General features: G+C 69.6%; 2 protein-coding genes across 22 annotated transcripts in view; one reads left to right on the top strand and one right to left on the bottom strand.

The window, feature by feature from the left end:
• GPAA1 (glycosylphosphatidylinositol anchor attachment 1) overlaps positions 1 to 12,468 on the bottom strand; it is a 139,664-nt gene that overhangs the window by 84,933 nt on the left and 42,263 nt on the right. The gene's annotated exons all lie outside the window — the stretch shown is intronic.
• Positions 1 to 12,468, top strand: part of PLEC (plectin) — a 57,099-nt gene that overhangs the window by 22,304 nt on the left and 22,327 nt on the right. For 5 of the 20 annotated variants that reach the window (XM_059672524.1, XM_059672506.1, XM_059672517.1 and 2 more), the window contains exons 2-8: positions 8,984 to 9,045; positions 9,429 to 9,518; positions 10,296 to 10,373; positions 10,455 to 10,547; positions 11,444 to 11,610; positions 12,143 to 12,258; positions 12,338 to 12,444. In XM_059672524.1, coding sequence (XP_059528507.1) covers positions 8,984 to 9,045; positions 9,429 to 9,518; positions 10,296 to 10,373; positions 10,455 to 10,547; positions 11,444 to 11,610; positions 12,143 to 12,258; positions 12,338 to 12,444 — 713 coding nt within the window. Of the gene's footprint in view, positions 1 to 2,315; positions 2,374 to 3,687; positions 3,719 to 4,416; positions 4,576 to 5,827; positions 6,042 to 8,120; positions 8,370 to 8,983; positions 9,046 to 9,296; positions 9,312 to 9,428; positions 9,519 to 10,295; positions 10,374 to 10,454; positions 10,548 to 11,443; positions 11,611 to 12,142; positions 12,259 to 12,337; positions 12,445 to 12,468 lie in introns of those variants that run through there. The other 15 variants (XM_059672507.1, XM_059672515.1, XM_059672516.1 and 12 more) reach the window with 12 other exon arrangements.

Genomic DNA, 12,468 nt, shown 5'->3' with positions numbered 1-12,468 from the left:
CGCATAAGGAGATGAAGGCACTCGGCCAGGCAGCCGGCCAACAGTGACTGGTCAGCACTGACCAGCTTTGGAGAGGCCAGGTCCCGGCCTTCCCTCGCCACACCCTGTGCGTCAGTGGTTTGCAGACCCGCCGCTCCCCCGTCTCTGGCCCTGGTGTGGGGACCCTGATCCCCTCCCTCCTTTTCTCTCCTGCTTCCTCATCTGGGTGAGGTTGGACCGCAGGGCTGCTGGGCAGGCATTTGGCAGCAGAGCCAGAGGGGGCCTGGGTGTGGCCGCAGTGGGCAGGGGAGGGCACCCCCAGCCCTGACGGAGGTGACTCAGTTCTCCCTTCCCTGCCGCAGCCGCAGCCACTGCTGGTGGCAGCTCAAAGTTTCCAACAGGAAATGAGCTCCAGCCCCGGCTGAGTCAGGGCCGGCGGGTGGGCTCCCCCTCCTCTTCCCCTCGGACCCAGCCCGGACCTTGGCCCCTCGCTCGGTCCCCAGGGCGTGGCCCGATGCTTCCTCGCCCTCTGCAGGTCGTGCCTGAGGGCTCCGCACTTGGGCTGACACCGGGAACCTCCACTTCTCAGAGCTTTTATTATTTTTATTTTTTATTTTTATTGGTTTCAGAGGAAAGGAGAGGGAGAGAGAGATAGAAACATCCATGATGAGAGAGAAGCATGGATCGGCTGCCTCCCGCACGCCCCCCACTGGGGATGGAGCCCACAACCCGGGCCTGTGCCCCGACCAGGAATGGAACCGTGACCTCCTGGTTCACAGGTTGACGCTCGACCCCTGAGCCCCGCCGGCCGGGCTCGCAGCTTTAAAGATGGTCAAGGAGTGAGCCCGCAACATCTCCCCCAGGGCACTGCCGAGGTCAGGAGCTTGTGGGGCCGACTGCACTGGTTCCCAGAATGCCCTGGGCCAAATGGGCCGCCTCTGTCCATCAGCCCTGGCCGGGGAGCCCTGGTCGCTGCAGGCCAGTCACACGTGCCCCAGCCCCGCCCTGTGCCCTGGTGGTTTGCTCCTCGGTGTGGGAAGGTGTCTACCGACTCTGTCACCCACATACCAGCCAGACCCAGACCGAGCCCCTGGCCCAGGACGCCCCACCATCTGGATGAAGGGGCAGCTTTTAGGGGCGACCAGGGAAGGCCCCTCTGAGGAGGTGCCCTGAGCTGAGCCCTGACCCATGAGGAGGGACCTGCTTGGCCACCAGTCGCCAGCCCAGGGTGGGATGGGGAGGCCTGGCGGCCGCATGCAAAGAGTGGGCTGGCCCGTGGCCCTGGCGACCGTGTGGGTTCGCTTTGTGGGGTGGGATGGGTTTCTATAAATGACCTTCATTTACATCTCCAAGCAGATGCCTGTCTCCAAAATCGAATGTGAAGCCAGACATTTATAGAGAGAAGGTGCCCTCTGAACGGTGTGTGTTGCCCATGGGCTCCCACCCGCTGTGCACCTTGATCTCCTGACAGCCCCGCCCTCTGGGGATGTCGAGTCAGAGCACAGAGCTGCATTGCTCTTCTGTAGGGCCAGCGTGGCTGTGGGACATTAGGGTCTAGTCAGCTTTTTTTTTTTTTTTTAAATAATATATTTTTATTGATCTCAGAGAGGAAGGGAGAGGGAGAGAGAGATTGAAACATCAGGGATGAGAATCATCAATTGGCTGCCTCCTGCACGCCCCCCACTGGGGGTCAAACCTGCAACCCAGGCATGTGCCCTGACCAGGAATCGAACCCTGACCTCCTGGTTCAACCACTAGGCCACGCCGGCCGGGCCAGGCAGTTTTTTGTGAGTCCCTAGGTTGGCGTCTGGGTCCTGTGTGTGCTGGGGGATATCTGTAGATAGAAGCGGGTTTATGGCAGGGTTTGGGTTGCCTTTCCCCTGGTCCTGCAGTGGCTGGTGGGACCATGGTGGAGGAGGACCACTGAGGCAGGGACATGGGTGTGGCTATGCCCAGCTGGTCCTGGGGAGGGCCAGAGAAGGGCCGGCTTTGGGAGCTGAGGGGTTGAGAGTGGGAAGTCCAGGGCGGGGGCTGTGGAGAGGAGGGGGGCCGTGGGCTGGGCAGGAGAGCACAGTAGGGGAGACTGGTGCCCCCGGGGCCCTGCCTGCGGGTTCAGAGGGCTCGGGGCCGGGCATGCTGGCCCACTGCACCACCCAGGCCGTGCTGACCCGTTGGCCAGCGGGCTTCAGTGCTGCTCCCCTCTGACTAAGGGGTGGCTGTGAGGAGGAGTCAGGGCTCCCAGAGCTGGGTGGGGAGCCCTCCCTCGGCCTCCCACCCCTTCCCTCCTTCCTGCCTCCCTTCCTTTCCTCTCTGCGGCTCAGGCTTGGAGCGGCCTGGCCGTGCTCGGCGCCATGGACAGGTACAGCATGGAGGAGCTGATTCAGCTGGGCCAAGGTAGGGCAGGGCCTGGCCGGGCTGCAGGCGTGCGGGGTGGGGGGACCCAGACCTCCAACTGGGCTGGGCTCCCTGGGCGGCTTGTGGCTGGGGCCCAGGTGGGGGCGGGGGGACTGGAACTCGGGGATGCAGGATGAGTGCGGCTTCCGCTCAGAGCTGCCAGGGCGTGTCTGGTGTGGGATGGAGGTGCCTGGCCCTGGCCCAGGTCTCTGTAGGGGTGGAGGGCTGCCCTTGCCCTCAGGAGCTGGCCCTGGCCTCCCTAGTCTGATGGGCTCCTCAGAGCTGGCCAGGTCCCCTCAGATAGGAGTTTCTGAAGCAGTGGGTGGGTCTCCCGCGTGGACCAAGCGGCCCCTGCCCGCAGTCCCAGGCCCAGTGTGGTTTGCTGGGCATTGCTGCAGGCCGACCAGGCCCCCAGAGGGACCTCCTGGGCTCCAGCCACCCTGTGTGCCCGCAGGCCAGCTCCTCACCCTCTCTGTGCCTCGGTTTCTCATCCGTCGATGCTGGAATAGCACAGGACTCACTTCCTAGGGTTCTGTGCGGGTTAAATAGGATCGTGCTGGACACGGAAGGGCCACAAAATGCCATGGAAACCCTGTGTGCCGTCCTCAGCCCTGTCTGCTGCGGCCTGGGAGGAGGGGGACAGGAGGTGACCCCTGTATCCTGTTTCCCGGGCACACTGAGTCCAGGCCAGTCCAGGATATAGCGTGGGCCTGCCTGCTGGCGAGGACCTCCAGCCCTGGGCCTTCCACAGACCGGGGCTCCTGGTCGGGGGGCAGGGCAGACCCCAGGAGTGGCCTGGAGTGGGGAGGCACAGCCCCTTGATGGGGGACTCCTTTATGTGTGGGTCTCTGGCCGGCCAGGTGACGTTGGGGCGGCTGTCTGCACCCCTTGCCCATACGGCCTTTTCCAAGTGCACCCCACTACTGCTCAGCTGGGGGTGCACGGCCACTCAATAGGGCCAGTGCTGCCAGGAGACTTATTATTAGAACGGCTGTGGGAGCCGGGGGCTGATGCCGGGGGGCGCCACCCAGCCGGACTGGCCGCACCGAAGACCGTGGGCCCCGGTGGCCTCGCTCTGCACGTCATGTTCTAAGTCTGGACAGATGACGGGCCTTGCTTGTCCTCAGATATTTATATCCCTCGGGCCCCCTGCCCACCCTGCCCCTCCCCCACGGCCACAGGCGCTGCTGCTGACCGCGCACGCCCGTGCCCTCCCTCCCGACACCGCTGCCCGCTCTCTGCCGCCTCTGAGGGGCCTGTGACCCTCCCTCACCCGAACCCACTCCCGTCTGCCCCGAGGGCTTTCGCCGCCGCCGGCCGCCGTCCCCAATGAAGGTCGTGCCCGGTAGGTGAGAGCCCAGCCGGGCCGGCCTCCCTGTCCCATTTCCCTGCACACAGCCTGCCCTCCCGGGCCATCGGCGCCTCCCCCATCCCTCCTGCCCTGGACCCCGTTTGCTGTCCCATGTGGGGGGCCTTGGGACTCTGGGGCACTGGTCTTGGAGGTGGTTAGATCAGCTACAAGCCTGAGGCTAGCGGGGCCGGGGCCCTGGCATGCATCCCCGTGGCGCCTGGCAGCTGTCCCCAGGGGGCACCCTCGGAAGCAGCGTGGGGTGTTTTGAGCACTGACTGGGGGCACCCTCCGGGTGGGGGTGGGGGTGTCCCGTCCTGAGGCCGCCTGGGCTGTGCCGGCGGGGTGCCTTTCTTGGCCAGGAGTCACCCACACCGCACTGCAGGCCCCTCCTCCCGCGGGTGTGGCTGTGGGTAAACAGGGGTTAAGGCTCCCGCTAACCTTGAGCCCGTGGCTGTGCGCAGGGACAGCTGAGCTGGGCTGGGCAGGCCGGGTGGGGAGCGGTGCCGAGTGACAGGGAGGGAGGAGGGGCGAGGCGGTGGGAGCCCAGTCGGTGCAGGGACAGCGCTAGTCCCAGCCCGGCCGGCGGTGCTGCAGGCGGTCCTGCGGGCAGGGCGGTCCCCCGCGCCCCCCTGGCCCGCCCTCGCGCAGGGAAAGGCGGGGGCTGCCGGCCTCCGCAGCCAGCGCCCCACCCGAGGGCAGCTCCGCGGGCTCCTGCCGCACGCAGCCTGGGGCCCGCGCCATGGAGCCCTCGGGCGGCCTGTTTCCCTCCCTGGTGGTCGTGGGCCACGTCGCCACGCTGGCCGCCGTGTGGCAGTGGCGCCGGGGGCGGCGGCGGGCGCAGGAGGAGGAAGGTAAGCCGCCGGCGGCGCTGCCCGGGCGCTGTCACCGGCCACGGCCGCCGCCCCTGCCAGAGGGAGCTGGAGGCGGGGCGGGCGGGGGCGCGGGCCGCCTCCTCTCACCCCTGCATTTCCTCGTCCCCTCCCCTTCCTGTCCCGAGCGGAGCCGCAGCACGTGGCCGGCGGACAGCGGTGTTGCCCCTGCCGCCCACCCGGCACCGGAGACCCTGCGGCTCCCCCGGGTGGACGGGCGCGGAGGCGGGCGCTGGGGTGGGTGGGCCGGGCCGGGGCGCCCCTCGCCCCCTCGGCAGGGAGGCCTCCAGCTGCGAGGGACCCGGCGAGCACGAGCGGCTGTCTACACGGCCGCAGGGAGGTCCCGCCCACTGGGAGGCTGGGCCGCACGGAATGGAGGCAGGTGCCTCTGCACCCTCTGCCCAGGACACCGGGGCGGGCAGCCGGACGGCACCCCCCCCCCCCCCCCGCAGCTCAAAGTCACCGCTCTGGGCTGCAGCCCGGCAGCCATGCCCAGCACAGCGCTGCCCGACACAGGACGGGGCGGCCGGCCTCCGCTCCCCGAGGGGCTGGGGATCGGGCTGCTGGCCAGAGGGACTGCCCGAAGGGGGACGGGCCCAGCACGGCCTGGGGTGCGGGCCTCCTCCCCGGTGGGGGTGACGGGGCCACCCCCTGGCAGGCCCGCTCGGTCTCAGCCTGGGCGCCAGACCCGCTGGCCCTGAGGTCTGAGTCAGGATGGGGCTCCTAGGCGTGGTTTTGGGGGGCTGGGGAGCGGCTGGTGACTCAGCTGCGGTCAGTAAGTGCGCAGGCCAGGGCTGCTCCCCTGGGTTTGGCCCTCCGCCCACTCTGGCCCTGCCCCCCAGTGGGGAAGGGCCCCCCTCCGGCCCCTGTCCCGTGTGCCCTGGGCTTGGTGTCTTTGTCCCGTTTTGGGCTGTTCTCCGCCAGCGCCTCCCCCCCCCCCCCCCGCGTCTGGCGCATCCCGCCGGGAGCCTCCTCTCGGGGAGTTCCCCGCTCCTGGGCGTCGGGGGGGGGGGTTCCCTCCCTGGGAGCCTGGGCAGCCCTGAGTTCCCAGGCCCCTTGGTCCTCGTGGGCTGCCCGCCCGGCCCCCAGCCCCCCAGGGTTAGCAGGGTCCCGTCCCTGCAAATGGGGGTGCGGCTTCCGGTCCCGTGCTGGGCGGGGCGCCCCGCCAGGGGCAGGTTCTTCGGGTCTGGGCGGCTGGCCCGCCGCCGGCAGCGGGGGAGGGAGCGAGCGCAGAGCCGGCTCCGCGCGGGGGCTGGGAGCAGAGGCACCGCCGCGCCGCGGGCCGCCTCGGGGGGCGATCCGGGCCCGACTCATGGCTGCGGCCGGCACGTGGGGGGCGGGGGGCGCCTTCGCCGCCCGGGAGGCCCTGCTGGAGCGGCCGTGCTGGCTGGACGGGGGCTGCGAGCGCGCCCGCCGGGGCTACCTCTACCGGCAGCTGTGCTGCGTAGGTGGGTGCGGCCTGCGGGGCCGGGCATGGAGGCTGGTGCAGGAGGGCCGGGCTCCCCGGGAACTGCTGCGAGGGGGGGGGGGGCGGTGGTGCGGGTCCAGGTGCAGCCCCGCCCCCTGCGCTGTCCCGGAAACACCTGCGAGGAGGCAGGTGCGGGAGGAGGAGGTGGAGGGCGGTCCCGAGGCCCAAGGGGCGGGGGCGGGGGCGGGGCCGCGCTGCGGGGTCTGGCCTTGGGCCTTGAGCCTTGGGTCCTGGGTCCTGGGCAGGAGGCAGCCGGGACGAGGGCGGAGGGAAGCGGGCGCCGAGGGCGGGGTCTGGGCCTGCGGGGCCGTGGGGTCCCCCGCAGACCTTCTCCGCGGGGCTCGCTGTGGGACTCCGCCGTCAGTGCCCACATCAGCCACGCGGGCCGCGATGCCCCGCAGGGGCCTTGGGCAGCGGCCCTGGGGGAGTTCAGGGGCCAGGCACAGGCGTAGGAGCCGGTGCTGGGCAGTGTGCCCTGGGGGAGGGGGCTGGCTGGGCCAGCCTGGGAGGGGGTCTGTGGGGGAGGCGAGAGGAGGAACTCTGAGACCGCAGAGGAGGGAGCTTCCCGGGGATGGGGGCCCCTTAGTGGCGGGAAAGGGGGGGGCTGGGGCGGGGGGCGGGGCTCACACCAGTCTGGGATGCCAGGCGCGGGCCTCTGGGTGCATCTTCTGGGTTCCTGATCCTCCTCCTGACCCCTTGTCAGGGGCCCCTGGTGTTGTCCCCTAACCCAGCTGACCCCTCCCCCTGCAGGCAGGCACCTGCCTCCGTTCCTGCTGGCCCAACCGGGAGCCTGCCTACGGGGGCCGAGGCTCAGCACAGACCCCTGAACTCTGACCCGCTGCTGGGTCAGGGGTCCTAAGAGGCTCCGAACCTGGGGAGGGGCCGGTGGGGGTGCTGGGGGCTGGGAGAAGTTCTGGGCGTGCCCTGTGCTGGGAGCAGCGGCCAGGCCCTGCCCAGGTGAGGGTGGGGGAGTGGAGGAGGAGGACGAAGACCTTGAGGGAAGGTGGGGGCACAGCCAGCTCCTGCAGGCTTGGGCCCCGCCCCACAGGCTGTGGGCGCCCTCCTGTGGCCACGGAGGGGCAGCAGGGATGGCGGGGCGGGGGAGGGGGGGGGCTTTTCCCGGAATGAGGCCCCGAGTGCAGAGGTGGGAGGGGGGCTGCCCACAGCTGGATCCCATCAAGCCAGATGCTCGACTGGAACATTCCTGCGGTCGGGGCGTGCATTCTTTCCTTCTGGAGAGAGCCCCCAGTCCGGCCGTGGGCAGCCCCGAGGCCTGTGCCCTTTGCTCGGTCTTCCACCTTTACAGCCGAGGAGCTGCTATCTGTGAGCCCTGCCCAAAGCAAACATCCCCACCCATCCTGCGCCCACTGCCCAGAGCGGCTTCCTTCCCAGTGAGTCACAGGGGCCCCCTCCCCAGCCCTGACTCACTGGCGGGGCCCCATCCCAGTGCCCCCCACTTCCCCCAGCCTCTCCTCCCAACACAGGGCAGAGTTCCTGCAGCTCAGGCTGGGCGGTCCTGCTGGTGAGTCAGCGCTCAGCTATGCGCCTCTGCCCACCGTGGGCTCTGCAGACGGGGTGCAGCGGGATGGGCAGCTCGGGAAGCGCCAGACCTGCCCAGCAGCGGAGTGGCCCACAGTGGGCCTATGAGGAGGTGGGGTTTAGGGGGCAGTGGCCCCCCCCCCAGGCCAGGAGTCACTCGGTTTAGGGAGCCCCTCCAGCAGGTGGGGTAGGCAGGCAGGGCGGCCTGGCCGGGGCACCCGGGGCCCAGCCCACTCTAGCCCCACGCCCTGTGCTGGGGGTGTCCCGGGGCGGCCGTGGGTCTGCAGACCGTGTGCAGCCCCAGGCGCCCACAGCCCTGTCCGTCCGTCCCGGGCAGCTGTGGGCAGGGTGGGTGAGGAAACCCCTGGGTTTCCTGTTTCAGCCGCGGAGGGTGGGGCCGTGGGGGAGGGGCTGCCTTCCCGCCGGAACACTCCCTCTGGGGGGTGGGCAGGGTGGGGTGGGGCTCCTGGGCGGGGACAGTGGTGTGGGGAGGACCGGGGCAGGGAGTGGCCCCAGAGACTTGGCTGGGAGCTGAGGCCGCTGCTTAGTGCCTAGCGAGGGCGTCCTGTGCTGTGCAGCCGACCGTCCGTGCGCACCAAGGGCGTCCGAGCGCAGCACCTGGGGGCTGGGGACCAAGAGCGAGGGGCGGGTGGCGCCATGTCTCAGCACCGGCTCCGTGTGCCCGAGCCCCAGGGCCTGGGCAGCAAGAGAACCAGCTCGGAGGACAACCTCTACCTGGCTGTGCTCAGGGCCTCCGAGGGCAAGAAAGGTAGTGGCTGCGAAGGGCAGGGCCCACTTCCTGTGGCAGGAAGCCTGGCTCCGGGTGGAGGGGGGGCCCGGACGCTGAGGGTCTGAATTTGGGGGACAGACTCAGACAGGGCCTGGGGCCTGAGGGAGAGGGCTGGGCCCATGTTGGCAAGGCTGGCAGTGGCCTCTGGGCCTTGGGCATAGGGCCTTCGTGGCTGGGCTCTCTCTGTGCCCCGGAAAAGGCCCATTCCCCGGCTGGGAGGACATGGCTGGGTCCTGGGGGAAACTCTCTGCTCAGGTGTCTGGGAAGCCTGTGTGGGGACGGGGCAGGCTGGGACTTGTGCGCTCTGGGCTCTGGGCTCTGGCTCTGGCTCTGGCTCTGGCTCTGGCTCTGGCTCTGGGCGCGCCTGCCAGCCCTGGACCCTCCCACCTCTGTCGGGAGACAATGGGGGGATTGAGCAGTGGGCACCTGGTTTGGCCTCCTGCTCCCCTCCCTGCCTGGACGGGGCTGGCTGGGCCTGGGCCCGTGGTCTCTGACAGTCTGGTGGGGGCGCCGGGTCTGTGTGACTGGGTCTGAGTGGTGGTCGCCTCCGGGGCTCATCCAGGCCCCAGGTGACCTGGCCTTGTCTCTCGCAGATGAGCGGGACCGTGTGCAGAAGAAAACCTTCACCAAGTGGGTTAACAAGCACCTCATCAAGGTGGGTGCTTGCGTGTGTGCACTTGGCGGGGAGGGAGGCGAGGAGACAGGGAGGGAGGATGCCGGCCCCCGGGAAACCAGAGCTGTCTGACCTGCCAGAAGGTGCCCCACCCCTGCCCTCAGGGTCCCGAAGGCCTGGGAGCTCACCTTTCATCTCCAACCTGTGATTTTCTCTCTGCTTCCTCCTGTCTCCTGTCTCCTCCTCCTCCTCTCCTTCTGGACTCTCCTGGTCTCTCCTCACCTGCCCTGTAGCACTGGAGGGCAGAGGTAGGTGGCTCTGAATACGCAGGGGGCACCGTCTGTGGGCCCCCTGCCGCCTGCCCCTGGGGTCCTGCCCCTGGTGGCTCTGGGGAGCCTGTGGCCGACACCCCCCCTGTCCCGCAGGCCCAGAGGCACATCAGCGACCTGTATGAGGACCTTCGCGATGGCCACAACCTCATCTCCCTGCTGGAGGTGCTCTCGGGGGACAGCCTGGTACGTGCGCCCACTCGCGCCCTCTGTGGCCCCGCCTGCCTCACTTGGACCCCCCTGTCTGCCTTCCTTCCTCCAGGCCTTTCCCACAAGCCCGTTCTGCCTCGCCCGGGCTCGCGCCTCCCGGGGCCTCTGGTCCAGGGTCAGGCCCAGACCCCTGCTGCTTTCCTCCCCGAAACCCTGATACAATAACCTCACGCTCTACTCTGCTTTGGTTTCTCTGCTGCTTGGACTCTGAACCTTGACCTCTGCCCCTTACCCTTTGCCCTGCTCTGGCCGGGCAGCCAAGAGAGCGGGACATAATCAGGAGCTCGCGCCTGGTGAGTGGCTGTGCCCGCTGGCCACGGCGGCACATGGGCTCCCTGAGACTGGGACCCAGCTCACCTGGCCCAACCTGTGCCTGGCACCTGGGTGGGCAGATGGCGGTGCATCTAGCTGCCCGCCGTCCTGCCCGGGGCCAGGCCTGGGACCCGCCAGTGCTGCCACCACTGGGCAGGAGGACCCCTCCCCCCATGCCACTGCCCTCCGCCCGCGGCTTCCTGGCTATTGTCTCCTCCCCAGCCCCTTCCTTCCTTCCCTCAGCCTGGGCCTGGCGGCTGGCCTTCCCAAACCCCGCTGGGCCTGGCCTCTGGGTCCATGGCCCCCTTTGCAGCTGGGCGGGGGGGGGTGCGGGAACCTGAGACAGGAGAGGGACGGTGACCACACGGGGGAGGACCTCGGTTCAGGGGTCCTGAGGGCGGCGGGCCTCGCCTCTGCCCTGACGCTGACGCCTCCCTCCAGCCCCGAGAAAAGGGGAGGATGCGCTTCCACAAGCTGCAGAACGTGCAGATCGCCCTGGACTACCTGCGGCACCGCCAGGTGAGGCCTCCTTCCCGACCCCACCGCCCCGCCCCCGCCTCAGCCTCCCTGCGGGCACCACTGAGGGCTCCTGGCTTGCAGGTGAAGTTGGTGAACATCAGGAACGATGACATTGCCGACGGCAACCCCAAGCTGACCCTCGGCCTGATCTGGACCATCATCCTGCACTTCCAGGTAGCGGGCCGCCTCCTCCCCCTGCGGCTGGGACCTCCCCGCTGCCCCCGCCCAGCCCGCACCCCAGCCCGGGGCCGCCTCTCCAGCGCCTGCCTACCCTGTGCCCTCTGGCCCTGTCTGGGCAGGGCCCGCAGAGCCGCCCTGCAGAGGAATGGAGGCTCCGGAGGAGCACCCGCTGCACCGGTGACTCATCCGTTGCCTGCCCGGCTGCACAGGAAGCCACAAATCTGAGAGCTGGGCAGGCAGAGCCCTGCTGGCACGGCAGCTGAGTCAGAGAGGCGTGCAGGCCGGCAGATGAGAGACAGGCAGGCCGTGCACAGACAGCCAGACGGGCTGGCGGGCCAGGCTTGAAGGGGAGGACTCCGTGCAGGGCCGGGCTGGTGCCATGGCCCCAGCATGCCCGGGTCGGGGCTGCCAGGCGTACCATGCCCAGACCCAGAGACCCTCCCCGCAGCCTGCAGCCAGAGGGGGACTGGCGGCCCTCCCCTCACACATAGCCTTTGCTGGGCCTGAGCTGGGGGAGCTCTGGGGCCTGCAGCTGCTCTTCTTGCCCCCCCCTCCACCACCTTGGGGGGCTCAGGCCGTGCTCCAGGTCCCATCTCCCCAGCGGAGGGAGCCCTGGGCATCTGCCGTGTGTCCGCAGGGTGGCCGGGGCCTGACTTAGGCCCCCGCAGCTGCAGGCTGATGTGGCCTGGGCTTCTGGGGCTGAGGTGTGGTGGGTCCCAGCTGCTCAGGAGGGGACCCGAGGCCCCCACGCACCCTCTCTGGGCCCGGTGGTTGCCGGGTGCCACAACCAGGACCCGAGCCCTCGCTGCCCTTAGGCAGGTGGCTGTGGGGTGGTGGGCACGGGCAAGGCGGGCGGCGTGGCTGAGCTGCTCCTGCCCACTGTGGGGCAGATCTCGGACATCCAGGTGAGCGGGCAGTCGGAGGACATGACGGCCAAGGAGAAGCTGCTGCTGTGGTCCCAGCGGATGGTGGAGGGCTACCAGGGCCTGCGCTGCGACAACTTCACCACCAGCTGGCGCGACGGCCGCCTCTTCAATGCCATCATCCACCGGCACAAGTAGGAGCCGGGCGGCTGCAAACAAGTCGGGGCAGGGAGGTGGCGCAGGGGCAGCTCACCCTGACAGGAACCCGCTGCCCCAGGGGATGGGTGCCCGTGCCAGCCTGCCTCGCTGGGCGGACGCAGGCCCAGACCCATCACACCCATCTGCCCCATGTGGACTCTCCAGGGGGGTGTGGGTGGCCCGGCCACGTGGGAGATGGTCCTCAGGGGACCTCCGCGCCCACCCAGGACCTGGGGCCTGCGGGGCAGGGTGGCTGCAGGGCGCCCAGCCGACCGGCACCCTCGCTCCGTGCACTCCACCCGCACCTGTGCCCACACGGGCTTTGAGCACCGGGGACAGGCCCAGAAGGCAGAGGGCTCCCTGGGTGGGCGGGCAGGCCGGGCAGCGTGGGGGGGCAGCGTGTTTTCCGGGGTGAGTGTGGGGACGGATGACACGTGGAGGGTCCATCTGTGTGCTGATGAGTCCGCGGGCCTCGCCGTCCCCGCCACCCCGCCCGCCTGCCCCACTGACGGCCGGCTTTGCCCACAGGCCCATGCTCATCGACATGAACCGGGTGTACGGTCAGACCAACCTGGAGAACCTGGACCAGGCCTTCGCGGTGGCCGAGCGGGACCTGGGAGTGACCCGGCTCCTGGACCCCGAGGGTGGGTGCCGCTGCCCCTCCTCCCGCCCCTTCCCTGCTGCCTGCGTGGGGCCCTCTGACCTCTGACCTTCCTCCCCCAGACGTGGACGTCCCTCAGCCCGACGAGAAGTCCATCATCACCTACGTCTCGTCCCTGTACGACGCCATGCCCCGGGTGCCGGACGCGCAGGATGGGGTGAAGGCCAACGTGAGTGGGGGCCGGCGGGCCCGG

This window comes from Myotis daubentonii, chromosome 17, assembly GCF_963259705.1.
Source record: "Myotis daubentonii chromosome 17, mMyoDau2.1, whole genome shotgun sequence".
Lineage (NCBI taxonomy): Eukaryota > Metazoa > Chordata > Mammalia > Chiroptera > Vespertilionidae > Myotis > Myotis daubentonii.
This window is presented reverse-complemented; position numbering and strand designations above follow the sequence as displayed.